General features: G+C 41.2%; 2 protein-coding genes across 2 annotated transcripts in view; both read left to right on the forward strand.

The window, feature by feature from the left end:
* The first annotated feature begins 1701 nt into the window (after window positions 1-1701).
* Window positions 1702-15222, forward strand: eif3eb (eukaryotic translation initiation factor 3, subunit E, b). Its single transcript, XM_042012570.1, has 13 exons — window positions 1702-1828; window positions 2279-2396; window positions 4966-5083; window positions 5185-5227; window positions 5755-5859; window positions 5962-6087; window positions 7363-7487; window positions 8539-8665; window positions 8743-8844; window positions 11561-11670; window positions 11804-11906; window positions 12031-12165; window positions 14774-15222. The coding sequence occupies exons 1-13, from the start codon at window positions 1739-1741 to the stop codon at window positions 14810-14812; spliced, it is 1341 nt and encodes a 446-aa protein (XP_041868504.1). The 5' UTR covers window positions 1702-1738; the 3' UTR covers window positions 14813-15222.
* A 396-nt stretch (window positions 15223-15618) lies between these two features.
* The window catches only part of pleca (plectin a), a 145874-nt gene continuing 142418 nt past the window's right edge, over window positions 15619-19074 (forward strand). Inside the window, exons 1-2 of the mRNA XM_042012539.1 lie at window positions 15619-16208; window positions 16718-16755. Coding sequence (XP_041868473.1) covers window positions 16049-16208; window positions 16718-16755 — 198 coding nt within the window. The 5' untranslated portion in view covers window positions 15619-16048. The remainder of the gene's footprint in view (window positions 16209-16717; window positions 16756-19074) is intronic.

Below are 19074 nucleotides of genomic sequence, written 5' to 3' on the forward strand. Positions count from 1 at the left end.
AAACTCCTGAAAAACATTTAACTTATCTGTGACCGCGGTGTTCGTGCCGACTGTCTGATCAGAGCCGGATTCAGCTGGAAACGTCCCCAGAAGGCTGAGCAGTGCTTTTTCCTGCTCATTAACTGATGCTGATGAACTCGATGTCCCACATCCTGATCGCATTCCCTGCTGTGGGGACAGCTGCTACCTGTCCAACCAGCCACTTTTCTGACCTCAGGGAGTTCAATAAATCAGCAGGGACTCATTCAGGTTGGTCACATGTTCAAGAGGCGAGAAGAGTCCTCCTGTCATGTGGCTGACCAAAGTGTTTTACATGACACTGATACATTTTCTCTAACAGTATAAAACATTTCCAGCTAATTCATATGCATTTAGTCCCATGTGCTTGAGATGTTGAGAATTTGATACAAGCTTACCGGCTAAAACAAACACTCCACAGAAATACAAAGAAGAGGCATCGACACACTGCTAGCAACAGTATGCATGGATATGTGGTGGTGTTTATTAGTGCTGTAAAGAAAAAATCTTTGAAGTGAAGAGATATCTATTTAAATTAAATGCCTTGCCGCATATTTGCCAGGTTAATTCATTTAAACTTGTTTATTTGGCAGAGATGATGCACAATCATGGGATAGCCCTGAGTTGACTAAAAGCTCATTTCCATCTGCAGTCCCTGGGCAGGTAAAACGGTAAATACCGAGTAGATTAACAGTATATTACATAAAGCGATTGACAAACGAAAACATACAGATAAGAAAAAGCTACAATTCAGTCTAAAGAGGATTAAAAAATCTAAAATAAACATCAGTCTGAGTGGAAAATTTAATTTTTTAAAGTTTAGGTTTTTTTCTATGTATCACAGTGGTGACACTCCTTTAGTTTAATATGTAGCATTTGTAGAGAGTATACTGGTTTAAGGGTGGTCGCCCCAGCTGGGGTCCAAGTTGTTGCTCAGTATGACGAGTGAGGAAATGTGATGTAGAAAATGTTTTGCAGCAGATGTGGATGTTTGATGAGTGATGCCCTTAAAATTATTCAAATTGAGGTTTACCTTTTATTACTGTGCTGACATGTTTTTTAAAAGACAAATTACTAGTGTCCATAATGATGCCTAAGTATTTGTGTTTTACAGCTTTTATAACTCCCTCATCAAACAAAATGTCTAGATCGCATGTTTTAGTCATTTTTTTATGTAAAATATATGCAAACACTTTTTACTTGAGTTCAATCAGACACCTTACACATGGCATCTGTTGATTTAGCTGCAACTTCCTCTTTAGATCTTCAGAAAGGGTAAATTGCAAACAATAGAAACAGACATATTTTGTACATTTGTTATAAGTAAACTAATAGATTTTTGGAAGAACCTGTTTATTTCAGAAACTTTCATTAATTTTGATGAACAAGAAACATGCAAAGGGTTATTGCTGAATTTTGCCACTTTGCACACATTTAACAAACACATGTAGTTTATTTGACTGAAAATAAAATAATTTAATCTGTTGGTACCAAGAAGAAAATTACATGATTTGAGATCTCATAACCTAATTTTTAAGTCATCTAGATGTTGCAATTTACGTCATCATAATGAACTTTGTTTTTGAGTGTTTAAAACTCATTCATTAATAAAATATAATCCCCTACTATGTAATATATTACGTGATGACGTAATCGTCAATCGGCGTTGTAAATGCCGGAAACCTTTTGTCAATAAAGTTTAACTGTGAAACCGGCAAAGATGGCGGAGTACGATCTGACAACCAAGATAGCACATTTTCTGGACCGGCATTTGGTTTTTCCTCTGCTGGAGTTCTTGTCTGTGAAAGAGGTATCGACATTTTGTGTTTTACAACGCTGAAATATTCTGTAGCTATTTAATTTGGACGTTAAAAACATGGTTTTAGCTGGAAACAACCCGTCTCAGCTGGTCAGTACTCGCGTTAGCTAGCCCATTAGCTAGCAGCTAACGGTAGTAATAATTTCCCTAACCGGGCACATTTTTGTATCATTTGTTTACGGCTGCAGTGTAAGTTATAGGAGCAGAAAAGTAGGAAAATTTTATTGAATATAACCATTTATTTTAGGTATGTAGCTTTGTTTCTTTGCGTGTCAGCCTGTAGCTCAGCAGTTACCCAGGATTAACTGCCTGTTTGAATGAGACCTGCCATATTCATGCTTCTGTCTCTCAGCCCAGTAATGTTAAAGTGCGCATTAAAAGTAGGTTGTGTAGCATTTTCACGGATGGTTAATCATGTAATTATGTCTATTTTCATGGCAGATCTACAATGAGAAGGAACTTCTGCAGGGAAAGCTGGACCTCCTCAGCGACACCAACATGGTGGATTTCGCCATGGATGTGTACAAAAACCTGTATCCTGACAAGGAAATCCCACACTGTAAGAGCACATTCATGTCATACCACACTAAAAGCAATTTTGACAGTCGCAATTTCAGTATGAGATGCGTCTTGGATACAGTGTACACATTGTCATTGTACGCTGTTATTATAACAATTGTTATTACCCCTGTGCAGCCTGTGTGTGTCTTTGCTTTCTCTCTGGGACTGTCCTTTACATCTTGCTGCTATGGCATGTAAATTGTGATATCTATAAGGTATTATTTTTCAAATACAGGTCAATTCAGATTGTTCAATTTTTGTTTCTTGATGTGTTAGCTGGAACAGATTTTATGTCAATTTGAAAAAAACCTAATTTTCGGTTGGGGTGTCTCAATTCCTGAGATTTCCAAATACAGGGTATCCATGGAAACACGTATACAGATCTTTTAGTTAGGTCAGCGTTGTGTTGAGCATGCCCGCTTTCATTGTGATGCTAATCAACTTGACCAGCATTCGTGTTTTCCTCTGCTGATATTACTGATGCAGACCAGTTATTCAATTTAAGAAGCTAAAAATTCAAACCACAGTCCTCTGCCTCTCACTCCTTGTTTTTATTTGTGAAATCGAGGTTTAAGATCAGCTCTTATTAAGAGCAGCTGGAGGAGTTTTCCAGTGTACTAAGAACTTCATGTCCATCAGAGAAACACACACAGCTGAACAATCAGTCTCCTTGTCATTTCTGAGGAGAATTACTGCATAAGATGGATGTCTAACTTACAGCTTCATAAACTAGCTTGCAAGATGGCTAGCTGCATACTCCTGCATATTCCTGAAACGAGTGTGTGAGCAGGAGTGTTTTCTGGGTGGGCGGGAGAGCGAGCTGTCTGCTGTGAGAAGCCGTGTCGCGTGCGGTAAGCTTCACTCCGACCAGCAGAACGAGCGCTACGAAGAAAATCCTACATAACACTGCTGTGATAGTTTGTACTTGGTGATCGTAATAAAGCAATTTTTATATATCGTACGGAAAAGCCTGTCAGGATACATCAAGTTTACTCAATATATAGCCCAGTCCCACATGCAACACTATCATGACAGTAGTTGAAATGTAAAAAAAATAAAAAGGTAATAAATAAGTGTGCTTAGTAGTCTTAGAAATCATTTCTAAGTCAACATCTAATCAACATTTAGATAATCAGAAATGTTACACACACAGGTAAATCGCTCTTAGCGCCTCCTGCTAGTGTCATGGCTCCATAATAAAACTGAAAAAAAATACAGGAATTTTCTCCGTCTCCCAAACCTGGGAAAAGATTAACTGGTGCAATCCAGTAAAAATCTCTCACAACTTCTCTTCCAAAGAAATTGCTGACATTGAAAAGGTTTTAAACTTTAATATCTGGTTATAAAATGTTATTTTAATAAGTCAGTGGGACATTTTTGGCCCCAAAGTTCAGCAGAGGGAGTATTCGACACCACGTAAAAATATTAAAAATATTAATGCAAACAAACCCATTTTCCTTCTCATCTTTGACACATCCAAGATTCTAATCAGCTCCAAAGACTCTGCCCCTAGATATTTATTGCACGGAAAATAATTCAGTTTTTGTGGTTAAATAATGCAATAAATCAAATAAACTGGCAATGAAAGGGTTGAAATCCCAAGAATTTGTTTGGTAGTTTTGAGCAAGTTTGATTAACGCTACATGTGGGAACTTTTCCACCATATAAACAGCTTCATATCATCAGATATGCAACGCAACTGCATCCGTGATCTCTTTCCATCTAGATCCTTATGATACGCGATCCACTGCGGAAATAATTCCAGGATAGCTTTTGCGATGCATATAAGAGGGCGATTTTCCTCAAAAGTCATAAATGGAAAAATAAAATGAAGGGATTTATTTTTTGTCCTTGCGATTTGGCTTTTTCCTGCTCCAGATGACCACTCATTATTGGTCAGCCTGTTAAGATGACGCAGTATGTAGGTAGGTAGGGGATGGGTGATATTGCCAAAAAATATCACAATATTTTCTAAAATATTTGGAAAACGGTATCACAGACAATGTCTTTTGCTAAACAAATCACAGCTTCGGTCCTTCCACTATTTGGCAGATTTGTCACGTAGGAATACAGCAAAATAAAGCCTATTTATAATGTGTGATGTGGCCAGTTGTGTTAAAATAAGCACTCCTGCAGGGGTACTTTTTTCAAGACAACACCGGCCCCCTGAGAGTGCTTAGGGACATGGAAGGGACATGGAAGGGGTCCACTGCTCATTGAGCGCATAATGGTTAAGTTTGCAGCAATGGCAGAGTATCCACTTTGCTATTTTCCCAGATTCACCTTCAGAAGCAGAAGCGTGCGTGTCTTTTGGAGCATGTGATGAAATAGCAGAGCGTATTACAACAAGATTATTTAATTCGAATTGCTTTTTGTCTGTCACTGTTTTCGTGATGGTTTGAATCCTCATCACTGCTTAGCTTTGCCATGTTTCCTTATCTCACAGTAAACTGTATGTAGCTGCATTCATCTGTGTGAACTCACTGAAAATGGTACAAAAGCACGTTTTCTACCCACATATGATCTCAGTATGAATCACTGTTTAATGGATGAATGTCCTGCTTCAGCCTTGAGGGAGAAGAGGAGCACTGTGGTGGCCCAGCTGAAGCAGCTTCAGTCAGAGACGGAGCCCATCGTCAAGATGTTCGAAGACCCGGAGACCACCCGGCAGATGCAGTCCACGAGGTCTGTCCCAGCCCCATTTATCATTCTGACATCATCATAGTACTTCTGGCATGTATGAGGACTATAAGCAGCTGTTTGAACTCTTTGTCTGTCTTCATCAGAGACGGGAGGATGCTGTTTGACTATCTGTCGGAAAAACACAACGTAAGTCCTTTTTACAGGTTCCTGCTGCAGAAAAGTTGCACTGCTGTGTAATCTCAAACTGGGTCTCAAGACATGCTCTTGCGTTTCCATAGCAACCAGCTGTCACAGAGTCAAATCATCCAACACCCACAGATGTGCTTATTATGCACTCAATTACCAGAGGTACTCCATGCAGCTTTCTGGATAATGTCTTCTTAATTTGACCTCTTTTACCTCATCTACAGATGAATTCTCTTTGGTGACTAGTCAGTGCATGAGGAGAAAAAAGAACTTTAACATTTACACGGCTGGTAAATCTTCTTAAGGTGGTAAAAGAACACTGTTTTTGCCTAAAGGATGAACGATGTAGCTGCGTTCTACCTGGCAGCTTGAAGAACGCACCAGTCTGACTGAGCCTCAGGGCTTCAGAGGCTGTCTGTGTTCATATGAATGATTTGCATTCAGACATTATGAGTCCGTAACGTCTTTTACATGTTTGCTCCATCTGTTTGTGCTCAGTGTTCTTGACCCGTATTTTACCTCTTTAGTTCCGTCAGGAATACCTGGACACGCTGTACAGGTACGCCAAGTTCCAGTACGAGTGCGGTAACTACTCCGGGGCTGCAGAGTACCTCTACTTCTTCCGTGTCCTGGTGAGAAAATTTCCATATGAAAGATGAGTTCATCAATACATGAACACGGTTTCTTCTGTATTAGCTGGCTTGTAAATCTGACGTGTGCTGCTTTCTGCTCAGGTTCCCTCCACAGACAGGAACGCTCTGAGCTCTCTGTGGGGAAAACTGGCCTCTGAGATCCTGATGCAGAACTGGGAAGCAGCCATGGAGGATCTCACTCGTCTGAGGGAGACCATTGATAACAACGTAAGAATAAAACCAAGAGGAAACTTTCTATATCGCATGCTGACTTCTGTTTTTATATGTTCAAAACGAAGCAAGATTTGACCAGGTTAGAAATGATGGAAAAGGGCGCTGCTGGTGGTCGCTGATGGGGAAGAAGTTTTCTCCATACCTGCCAAAAAATGAAAGAGCCACAACTAATTCAACTGAGTCAAAACCAAGAATAAAATGCAAGTTAAATAAAAATGATCCAGGAAACTCTTCTGGTGAATGAAAGTTCAGAGCTGGAGGAAAAGCTATAAAGTGAATCTGAGGCCTCTCCGACTGGATTCCACTTCCCCTGAACCCAAAGCTTTTTATGAAGCTTTTTTTATTTAATTGTGTTGAACCAGCTGGAGTAATAAAATCAGTCCTGCTGCTTTCTGTCAGAACTTTGATGGCAGCTTTCTGGAGGCTTTTGTCCTTCAGACAGCTCCACATGGAGATCCTGATTTATTTAAAGTCCCAGTTGTCCAGCCTGTAAGGATGAGATGGACTTTCATACATCACAGCAAATTTAAATGTTAGTCTCATTTAAAATCTCACTTAAGTGATGTTTGAAATTGGACTAAGGCAGCCAAGTGTTGGGTTCAGGAGCTGAGACGTGTTCAGTTTTCTTTTAATTCCCGACGTGACATTCCCGCGGTTCGTTATGAGTTGATGAGTTTATGGTCAACCAGCTTATTGTAGACCAGAGTTTATGTAGTGGACGTCGTCTTTTTGTTGGAAAATTCCTTTTTGTTTGTGGTTTTTGTTGATCCAGTCATTCCAATCAGGAAACTAATTGAGGTTCTTTTTATGTCTTTTACATGTGTTTTATATTTTGATTTATTTTAATATTCTATTTATTTTACACGTTTGTTATTTACACATGAATTACAAAACATAAAATAAAGGGCGTCTGGAACCGAACAATCCAGTATTTCACATGATCAGAGGAACCTTCCAAGAGATAGTTATTTTAAATACATACGTGTACATTTCCACATGTTTGTAGTAATCCTGACCACCTGAACTCTGAAGTAAAATAGTTTTCCCCCTGCCCTGTTAATATTAAAATGTAACCTCACCTGGACGAATTAGCCATCGGTTACTTTTACTAAAGAACTGCAGTTAATATCTTCTGTTATTTTCATGTTTACTGAATTCCTCTTGCTGTGTGTTTGCTCCAGATCCCTGGTCCAGAACCGGACGGGATCTTCACTAGTTGTGGGTTTTTGTTTGTGTAACGCTCCATGTTTGCTTCCTGTCTCCTCTCAGTCGGTGAGCTCTCCTCTTCAGTCGCTCCAGCAGAGGACTTGGCTCATTCACTGGTCCCTCTTTGTGTTTTTCAACCACCCCAAAGGCAGAGATAACATCATCGAGCTCTTCCTCTACCAGCCTCAGTGAGTCTTTACACGCTATCAGAGGAAAGCCAGCGGTGCTCTGGCTTCATGGAGCTGTTCTTTCTCTCCCTCAAAGACCCGCGACGGATATTCTCACCCTTTAAACCTGTCAGCATTATTAAAAAAAACCTCCTAGTTAGAAAGCTGCTTCATTATTTCATCAGTTTGTTGATTTTTCTTTTTTTACACCACTTCTTACCCTTGATGCAAAAATGTTCAGTTCATACGCAGTGCTATAAAAATAGATTTTATTTTATTTACTTTTTATTTATTTACTTATCTACGCTTTTGCTGATCATAACTAACACATTTACATGTATTTTTCATATCATTTTAACCCTTCAATGGCATGTAGTGAAAATTAGTCCATGTTTTAGCCCGTTGTCAGACACACACAGTGATACATGTCTGTGTGTGACAGTGAGTGTGTTCAGTCTGTGGAGGGAGATTTAAAAACTGTTTCTCTGCTCTGGGTTTACTGGGCCCAGACCTTCAGTCGAAGAATCTCTTCATTTCCACAAACATGCTGCACTGAAACAGAAACCAAATAAACTTGCGTTGGAAGCGGAGATCAAATTCTTTCACCTGTGACCGTTTAACTTCAAATTATGATTGACAAAACCCGTTTACCTGTAAACAAAGACATCACTTTCTGAAAACACACATTCATACCACACACTGACATTGATACCAACACACCGACCACTTTAGTTAAAATCATGTTTTCTGTTGCCAAGCAACAGTCACAAATGCAACAAAGGCCTCATTGAAACGTAATATATAATGTAATATGTACGTGTAGTATAATTTAATATAGCCATCAACCGTATGGTGGAAAATTATGTTCTAGAATGGATAATTTGAAGAAAAAAAACAATTAAGCCAAAAGTTTATTTTGAAAAGTCATTTGTTTAAAAAAAAAAAAAAAGAAATTTGTAGATTTAAAAAATTAAAGTGATAATTGAAGTCAAACCTGGAACTTTTTGTGTGTACAGAGCATTAAAACCCAATTCCAAGGCTGGAATTTTAAACTGTCACGTGTGTTTTTCAGGTACCTGAATGCCATCCAGACGATGTGCCCACACATACTGCGATACCTCACCACTGCAGTCATCACCAACAAAGATGTACGAAAACGGAGGCAAGTGCTCAAAGATCTGGTGAAAGTCATTCAGCAGGTGAGAGGACGACGTTCAGAATAATTCAGCTTGAATCGGTGCCTCGTGGTTTAACCATCTTTGTCTCGCTGGTGTAGGAGTCGTACACCTACAAGGACCCCATCACAGAGTTCGTGGAGTGTCTCTACGTGAACTTCGACTTCGACAGCGCCCAGAAGAAGCTGAGGGAGTGCGAGTCGGTAAGGACGACATCAGCTTTCCTCGGCACTGCTGGTCACGCTGCACAGGCCAAAATGGCCCATAAGTCATCTGTCTCCTGGAATTGAGGGTAATGTGGAGCTTTCTCCGCAGCCGTCCCCTGATCTCCTGAGTCCCAGGCTTTTAACTCTGCAGCTATTCAGCCTCAGCAAATCCATGTCTGGCCTGATTTGCTGGCTCTTACTTTCATTCATTTTGATTTCCAAAGCGGAACAGCTGTCAGATTTAGGAGTCCTCTTTAGAAACCCTCGACCGAGGTGGTGAAGCTGTGCTTGGGGACCGTTTTGCACATCATGAATTGGGCCTTAACCTTTCTTTTTGCAGAGTTTGCACGGCTTCAGCGGCACTGCCAGAAATGGAGGGTGAATGTAGTGATGGGGGGATGAAGGTGGGTCAGGAGGTCACCGCTGCCGTGACTTCTGCTGGTTTTTCATACTGTGTGTGGGTGTCTGTTTTCCTTCCAGAGATCCAAACACATCTTATTACTGTACAAATGTCATCAAATAAAGTTTTCTTTTCTATTTATATAGATTTTTTTTCTGTTCACTAGAAAGGGATTTCTGGGCTGGATGTGGCACCAGTTTTCTGTTCATGTCAGTCATCAGTATATTCCTACTTTTCCTCTTTCTCCCGTTTCCAGTTGCTCAAACTGCTTCAGACTCTGCTGATCAGTATCTAAATATCTTTGCTAATAATCTGATTCCTGGTGTTAACTTTTCAAGATTTAAAGTAATTTTAATGTGCACACTAGGGCTGGGTATCCTCACTAATTTCCTGATTTGATTTGATTCGATTCACCACAGCCTACTTTGATTCGATTTCGATGAAATTCACAAGATCACGTCTCCAGCATGTGCTGCTGGTAACAGAGTTCTCCGTACTTGGCTCCGCCTTCTTTTTAGGATTGTGCTGCAGTCCGTTTGTTCCACCTGTGTTGCTGGCTGGTTCCCTTCATAAAATCCAGCTGCTGTAGAAACCACTTAGAGCCGGTGATGGTGTGATGAAGCCTCCTGAAAGTGTTGTCTTTCTGGTCAATTGCTTCGCAAAAAGTGTGAAAACTTGAGGCCTAATTTAACAGCTCAGGTGGTGGTGCTGACATCTGCTGGTTATTCGATGTCCAGTCAAATACGTACGCTACATGCGGTGGATATGTAAACATAATGATGCAACTGTATTGTAAATTAATCTATATATATATATAATTTGCGAATAAAGTAATATATTTTTCTTTATATGTAGACAGCTTTTTTTTTTAAGGATGTGTATGTACACGATGGTGGCAGGAAGTGCTTGTGTGGCTGGGACGTCAGGTGAGCGGGAGGGTTGTGCTTTATTGACTCCTGTTCAGGAATGAGACTGTTGTGACAGTGCTGAGGCTCAGGTGATTCCTCTTTGATAGAACTTCACCAGCCTTAAAAAAAACCCTCACGGGGGACTGAAGAAGCAGGTGTGCACATAAGCTGAAGGGCCAGTTTGTGTAAGGGAGGAAATGGCTGATGTGTTTCAGTCAAAATGAAGGATATTGCAATTAACAGATCATCAGGAGTGTATTACACGGCCTGGGATGTGGCGGCTGGAGGACCGGTAGTGCCTCAGCATGGCTGTGGTGCTGCTGTAAGAACAGCTGGAACAATAAAATTAAAACATGTGGCATGCCACACATTCATCTCTCTTTCTCTCTCTTGCTCACGCTCTGCAGATCCAAGGTATCCTATTTGAAGATATATCAGTATTTCCACACAGCTGATGTCTCATCTTTTTGGCTGCTCCTTCTCTGTGGCAGTGCCGCATGTGTTGTCATCTTAAATTAAAAAGGGAGAATTTCCTGCATTTTCCTCTGCTTTTTCAGCAGCTCCAATCATACAGGCACTCACATGATTTAGGAAAAGCAGGGCCTCATTGGTCTTTAGTCGCGTGATATTCAGAAAAATAATACGGGCCTCGATGCAGGCTTCATTTGGGCACCCCCCCCTTTACTCCAAGCAGGCTTCGGGGCTTTGGTACCAGACATAGCATCACTACTTTGAGCTGTTTGGGCATCTGTGCACTTCTTGAAGATGTTTATTTATTCCTACAAAGTCCCAAATGTAAAATACATGACCAAGCAATAAGGATGGCACCATTACTATTATTCTGCTCTAATTTTCCAACACTGTAAACGTGTAAAGTCACATGAACACTCCTTATAGGTCCTAAAGATTTCATTAGGAAAAATAACGTGTCGGTGCAAAGAGGTTAATCTGTGGAATTAACACTTGCTGCATTAATGCATGACCGTTATTCATGCCACATTAAAGTCTGAATTTATCTGCTAGAGAAGCGGGTTTTGGGCATGTAGGCGCTTTGTTCCAGCAATGAACCGAATCCACCGACGTGCCACCATGTTATCCTCCATATTTGTGAGGTTTCTGACCGTTTTCCAGCCTTCCATTTAGCGGATGCTGCAGGACGACCCGGTTGGGTTCGTTCCGTGTGCTGGGTGAGCTTTTCTGCCGTCATGACTCACGCATGAGCTCGTATGGAAAGTGATGATATTGAGGAGTTGTGCTTTATTTGACTAAGTTATTAAATATGCTCATTCTAACTTGGTCACAGTGACATCTTGGCTCTTGTGTTAATTTGAATGTTTTCGTATATAAATTTTTATAACTGCTGTGAATGGATTGTGTGAAGTGTCTGAATCTTTACCTTCTTTAGGTTCTTGTGAATGATTTCTTTCTGGTTGCCTGTCTGGAGGACTTCATCGAGAACGCCCGTCTCTTCATCTTTGAGACCTTCTGTCGGATCCATCAGTGTATCAGCATCAGGTGGGGGGTCTTTAAAGCGACTGTGGAAGCGTTTGTTGTAGAAAGGAAGCTGCTTCATATCTCTGCTCCTGCATGCTTCCAAACTCCTCCAGGGGTGATTTACTGAAATGTCTCCGTCGCTCTCTCCTCTCAGCATGCTGGCAGACAAGCTCAACATGACGCCCGAAGAGGCGGAGCGGTGGATCGTCAATCTCATCCGAAACGCCAGACTCGATGCCAAGATCGACTCCAAACTGGTGAGCTTCACAACACCCAGCCCATCAGCGATGTTTCCCCGCACCAGAGGGAAAGTGGGACAGGAGACCCATCAGGATTAAACTGCTGAAGTCGGACCCTCAGAAAAGTGTGTTTTTGTTTCAGGGTCACGTAGTGATGGGCAACAACGCGGTTTCACCGTACCAGCAGGTGATCGAGAAGACCAAGAGCTTGTCTTTCCGTAGCCAGATGTTGGCCATGAACATTGAGAAGAAGGTGGCGCACAGCAACAGGAACGAGGTGAACCAACACTGTTCCGTCTTTTATCACCATGGAAACACAAACAGCTGCTCGAAGCCAGTGTTCCTCACATGAGGGAACATGCGATAAAAAGAGGGGGAGAACTTTTCTATCTTTTCTGACTTAAAAGATGTGACTTCAGTTTATATGATGAGGTGAAACCGTTCAGCTACTCAGGATTAAAATAATTAAAATAATTTCTAGGTTTTAGTTACTCTGATGTTCACCTGAAATGCTGGATTTTTCACTTCCAGATACCTGAAACCTGGTTTTATAGATCTGTTGTGATCTGGAATTTCTAATGTATTAAAATGTCATAAATAAAATATTAATTTTAAAAGGAATAACTAGAAATATATATAATAAAATATATGTTAAAATGTTTGAAAAAATTGCAAAGATATCTAAATATTATATTTTATATATAAAATAAGACATTTATAAAGATAAAATACCTAAATAGAATTATGTAAATGTGTAACTGAGACTAACAAGAAATTTTAGGTTTTTTCTAAAAGGATAGTTCATTAAACATCTTGATAATGCCCTTTGGGCTAAAATACATAAAGACAATGTGGAGTTTTTCCTTTTTCTAGGTTATTTTATTTTCCTGGTCCATCCCCCTGGACCGCCCTGGGTTAGAGGCTTCCAGGGTGAAAAATGATTCTGTGGTAACATGTAGTAAATGTTGAAAAACGTTTAAGAACCTCTACTCAAAATTAATTTATTCACTGAAACAAATCCGACTCTGAATTTGAGTTAAAGCAAACTAAACTTTTTCCCTGTTGGGGTAGAAATGGAGAGATTTAAACTTAAATCCTTCTCATTCATTTATTTTGTTTTTAAGCAGCAGTTAAAATCTGTTTTCATATAAGTCAACAAAGTGAAATCCCATAAGAGGCTTTGTTGGTACTTCCTGTCCTCACCTGTTTATCAACCTTGACGTTGTGCTGCCCCCTGGTGGATTTGCATGGAAACACGTCACGCTTTCTCTACACCAGCAGTGCCCAATTCCAGTACTCGAGATCTATCTCAGCATACAGTAAACTATCAAGCGACTGTCTCGTTAGCAGGCCTCTGCAGAGCTGAATGACGTGTGGATGAGGGAATTCAGCCACTTGATTAAGGTGTGTTGAAGGTTTTAACTAAAGTTTCAGGATGGTAGATCTCGAGGACCTGACTTGGCACACCTGCTTTACACTGATCTGCTGCTGCAGTTTTTATAAACTGAGACCCATAAATACACCGTCCACGTTATCAGGTCCACCTTCTAGTACCATGTTAGACCCCCTTTTTCCTCCAGACCTGCTTTAATTCTGGTGTGATAGATGAAGCAGGTGATGGAAACCTTCCTCAGAGGTTTTCTCCATATTAACATGACAGCATCACACAGTTGCTGCAGGTTTGTCGGCTGCATCCATGATGAGAATCTCCCGTTCCACCACATCCCAAAGCTGCTCTACTGGACTGAGATCTGGTGGCTGTGGAGGCCGTTGGAGTCCAGTGAACTCATCGTCATGTTCTAGAAAGCAGGTGGAGATGATCTGAGCTTTGTGACATGGTGCATTATCCTGCTGGAAGTAGCATCAGAAGATGCTCCACTGTGGTCATGAAGGGATGGACATGGTCAGCAACAATACTCAGGTAGGCTGTGCTGGTTAAACCAGGACACGTTGGTACTAAGGGACCCAAAGTGGGCCAAGAAAATCTCCCCCCACCATTACACCAGCAGCAGCCTGAAGCGTTGATCCAAGGCAGGATGGATCCATGTTTTCATGATGTTTCCAGCAGATTCTGAGTCTAGCATCAGAATGTGGAGCTGAAATGGAGACTCATCAGACCAGCAACGTTTCTCCATCTTCTATTGTCCAGTGTTGGTGAGTGTGTGTGAATTGTAGCCTCAGTTTCCTGTTCTTAGCTGGCAGGAGGAACCCGGTGTGTCTTCTGCTGCTGTAGTCCATCTGCTTCAAGGTTGGACGTGTTGTGTGTTCAGAGATGCTGTTCTGCAGACCTTTGGTTGGAACCAGTGCTGATTGGACTTCCTGTTGTCTTTCTATCATCTCCAACCAGTCTGTCCATTCTCCTCTGACCTCTGACATCAACCAGACATCCTGGTCCAGACAACTGCTGCTCTGGATGTTTTCTCTTCTTCAGAACATTCTCTAGAAACCCTGGAGATGGTTGTGGGTGAAAATCCCAGTAAATACTCAGACCAACAACCATGACATGTTAAAAGTTACTTAAATCCTTTTTCTTCATCATTCTGATGGTCAGTTTGAACTTCAGCAAGTTGTCTTCATCGTGTCTACATGCTGCCGTGTGATTGGCTGGTTGGATATTTAACAGCAGTTGAACAGGTGGAGCTGATGAAGTGGACGGTGAGGGTAAACTATTATAATAATTAATAATTAAAATAAAGCAGACTCATTACTTTTACCCTGCTTCAACCTTTCTATCGACCCAATTATAACTGGACCAGAACATGTTCAGCCATCTCTGCTCTGAACAAGTTGAGTCTGGATCGAATTTAAGGAAAATTAAACTAAAAGTTAATCAAAATATATCCTTTTTCTAATGTGTTTGTGCTTTTTTTCCCCCTTTTTCTCAGACACCAAACTGGGCTGCTCAAGACTCTGGCTTCTACTGAGGTGATGGAGACCGACCCGTGGATAATTAGGCTTTTTTATTCTATTCAGGAACTTATCAGCTAACCCCTAATACTCCATTAAGTTAAACTTCTGTAATATAAACTGAGGGTATTCTTACTCTACATTAAGCTAATCCCATTTTACCATCATTACCAAGCTAAAATCTGGCCTCAGGTTAAAGTTAAGACCTCAGTAATTTCTGCTTTGTATTGAGGATCTACCGGATATGAAATCTTTATTTTGCTCCAGTTTAAAGAATTGTTTCCACTTTTTTGGCCACTAGATGGCAGAGTAGGCTCTTTTCATTCAGATGTCTCCAAAAGACTCAACATTCTTCACTTACAAAAAGTTTGTTCTGTATTAGAAAACGGATAAAAGAAACTTACAACAATAAAAGTGACATTTTAAAGGTTGTAGGAGTTATTTGTTGATTACAGGAAGCTTTTCAGATTGGATGGACATCCCTACACAAGGATAACGCTCCTGTCATGGACTTCATTGTCGTCCTGTCTGCTGCTGCTACTGTTTGACCACACCTGAAGACTCTGTTTATTTGACTTGTGTAAACCTCCTGTTAAACCGGTCTTGAATGTTTTTAAGCTGCAGGACATTTTCAGAAGCAGATGGGTGTAAAATATTTGGTGTGTCTTCGCTGTGTGATTGAGAGGAAACCTGAATGTGCTGTTTCTAGTTCAGATATGGAGCAACGACAGGGAGCTGCTGCAGAGTTGTGACTCCCCTCCTCCCCTGTTATTACACAAGTTACAGCCGGCAGGTATTCCAGAAAAAAGGAGAAAGACCTCGGGTGCATTTCTGAGTCGACCCGAACTTGTCACTCACTTGGTGAAGTACAGATCCCTGCTGCTGTTCTTGGGAGTGGCTGACGGTTCAGCTGGGTGCTGCAGCTCAAAGCTGCTCCTCCCAACTCCTTTTCTTAGGTGCACACACTCCCTCTTCTCCAGGATTCTGTAAAACACAACAGACACACGACAGGCAAGCACACACTCAGAGCTGACGTGGGCTGAGGTCTGAGCCAGGCCCCCCTTCTGGAACAGCTGGTATCCATCTGTGGTTGCCGTCACTCTGGCTGCTGCTTCTTCCTGCTGCAGGAGCGGCCCCGGGAGGACAAACCAGCTCCGTTGTGACCCATTCATGAGCTCAGCTGCAGCACTGCTGTGGGATCAGCGAGTAGACTGAGACTCAGCTGCTGGTCTGTGTGCTCGGCGGCCTTCAGCATGGACATCCTGACAGCCTGGGCCACCACCAACCCGGCTGTGGCCCGGCTCCTCTGGGTCCTGCTTCTGGTCGTGGCTACCTTCCTGGTCTGGCTCTTCTTCTTCTGCTGCTACAGTTGGAACCAGAGCTCATCGTCCTCAATGGAACGGTACCTGGCTGGTAGGTGGTCCCTTGACCCCCCGCCCCCTCTGAGGAGGGGTGAGGAGGCCTGTAGTAGGCTTTCTGAAGGGGTGCTGCTTACTCTGAGGATTAATCTGAGGGAGGTGCAGTTTGACTAAACACTTGGTGGAAAAGTTTTTTTTTTTTTTTTTAGTGGGGGGTGGATCTGGTAATTGTAAATTGTCAGTTTCCTTCCAAAATGGCAGAATCCACATTTTCCAGCAACAACCCACTCATTCTGGCTCCGGCTCTTTGTGGTTGGAGCAGCTCTGACTGCTCGTGCCCATGTGAGAGGATACAATGGGTCTTTCTGCTCACACTGAATAAAAGTTTTATTTTTAGACTTGCTGGAAATGTCTGCAGACAGCACATGAAGCTGAACGTTGCTTGTAGATGGTGCAGAAAGTGTTTGTGTGATGATGCTGATTGGTTGCAGCCTTCATGGTTCAGGCTGTATTTTGCTGTCTGTTTTCTCTGATGTTTTTTTATTAAATGTTTCTCTTCCTCAGTGATGTTGAAGAACTCCAAATCTAAAGCTTCATCTCAGGTGAGGAAATCTTTCATACAGTTTTTTGTTTTGGGTTCAAATACGAACAGACTTTTCCTTCCAGACTCATTCTGTTCCCACACCTGTAGTCCCGGCTTCAGACTGTAGAGGCCCTCGCTCACTTAATTTATACAAGTGACTGAAACGGAGCAAACTATTAGAAAATGTCCCAAAATGAAACTATCACATGTGCTCTCTTAAAATATAAAATTTAAAGCATTATTTCAGCCGCACTCAAGTCTTTATGGAGCTCGTTCAGGTCTAAGTCCAGAATATGAAACCCTGTGGAAGTCACTGGCCTGAGTCTTCATCGGAGCTCATGGTTCAGAAATAAGCCTAAGATTTATTTGAACACCCAAACCTACAGTTTTCAAAGAGTTTAATAAAAGATCAGCAAAATATAAGTGGACTTATTTTACAGCCCATCTAAAAAAAAAATAAATAGGTATTTTATAACAAACCAGCAGCAACGTCTGGAAAACTCGATTATTTAGAATATTTACACAGTTTTGACTTAAATATATTTGGATAAATCAAACTTTAATAAAACAGCACTTTTATGTCAACTGCATGCAATTTTATGAAGGATGGACCAAAACAGTGGAGATCAGATTTTAAACGCCCTGAAAAAGATGTAATGTCATCAAAAATCTAATCATGCAAACGAAATTATAGCATAAGTTAAACTCGGCATAAAGGATGATTAAAATTACAAATGAAAAATGTTTACTTATAGAAATACTAAAATAAATTGAAAAATTGTAATATTTGCAACTAAAAATATGAACTAAAACCATTTCTCACAACTTAAAATGTATTTTAAACGACCATTATTTTATTTCTTTTTCCGATTTAGAGCATATAAACAGATTATTCCAACATTTTTTCAAAAAGTTTTAAAGCCGGAGTAAAGTTCTGAGTAAAGCGGAGATAAATTTACAGTCAGTGTCACGTTACAAATTCATTTCAGTTCAACTTTATTTGTAAACACAATTCACAACTGTGTTGTATCAGGGCACTTCTATAGATGCAGTTCATCTGTCGTTTAAACTCATTCCAGATCCAGGAAGGAAACCTTAAAATCAGGAAGGACAGCCATCTGTCTGCACCGTGAGACAAACAAGCCAAAGTACATAAAATTAGGTCTAGAAATGGTAAGAATGTGAGTAGTGCTGTTCTGAGACCCTAGGCCCATGTCCACCATTACTACCGGTTCTCAGATCAGCTGAAATGAGCCACACCAAAGATTTGAACTGAGGCAAAAATACTTAAGTTCACACATTATTTGTCAAAGATTTAGGTGGACACCCCAAGTTCTGCAAATTCTGGCATCCAGGGAAGATGCATTTCAGATATGAGGGCAGAAAAGTTGGCTAACAAGTTGCTAGCCAAAGGCTAACACTAAAGCGCTCACAGAAGGCCTGTTTATGGTTCCTGTATTACAGGTGTGGACGGCTATTTTTCACATGTCACAATCTGGATCATAGAATTTATTTTAGACCCAACTAAAGCCCCTGAGCAGAATCTGAACAGAAAGCTAAATTCACAGTTTATTAGTTTTTGGTCTTTTACGTGTGTTTTTACCTGTTTGTACCAGACGTCCCGTGGGTGGGACATTTTATTTACCTTCCCAGTCATACAATATTTGCAAGCTAAGATTCTTGATGTGAATGATGTTTACTGGTAAGCACTTATTTCAGACCAGTCCTGTAAAATAGTTCCACAACAAATCTTTTATCCCTAAAAACCTGGTTTTATGCAAAAAAAAATGGGAGGATTTTAAGGGGTTAACAGGTATCCCACACGGTTCCATGCAAACGTCTCAAATTAGCTTGGACTTTAAAGGTCCCATATTATGCAAAATTCACTTTTTAATGGTTTTGGAACAGTCATACTGGTCCCCCCGCATGTGTAGGAGACCCGTAAGTGTGAAACTCTTTCAGGCGCTCTCTCTCCCCCCTGCTCCACCTCTAGGGAAGTAAGCGCTGAAATGAGCTTGTTTGAAAGCCTGTACGTTATGACGTCATAAGGGACAATAACCACTCCCCACAGAGCGATGGACCCGCCTACCGGCTCTCCGGAGACAATATTTACAACTAACCATGCAGAAACTCCCTGCTGCAGCCGCAGAGTTTGACCCTCCTCAGATATCTCTCCTTCTGGGTCCGAATCTGGCTCAAACTGGTAAGGGAGAACGCCAGCGTCTCTACCAGTTGCCATAACGCTGCTGTTCACGAGAGCGGCATGAACGGGCATCATCCATGAACATAGTTACAAAAGAGGGGGAAAAAATTCAAGACAGGGACTAATGGAATGGCT

Source organism: Melanotaenia boesemani, chromosome 17, assembly GCF_017639745.1.
Source record: "Melanotaenia boesemani isolate fMelBoe1 chromosome 17, fMelBoe1.pri, whole genome shotgun sequence".
Taxonomy (NCBI): Eukaryota; Metazoa; Chordata; class Actinopteri; order Atheriniformes; family Melanotaeniidae; genus Melanotaenia; species Melanotaenia boesemani.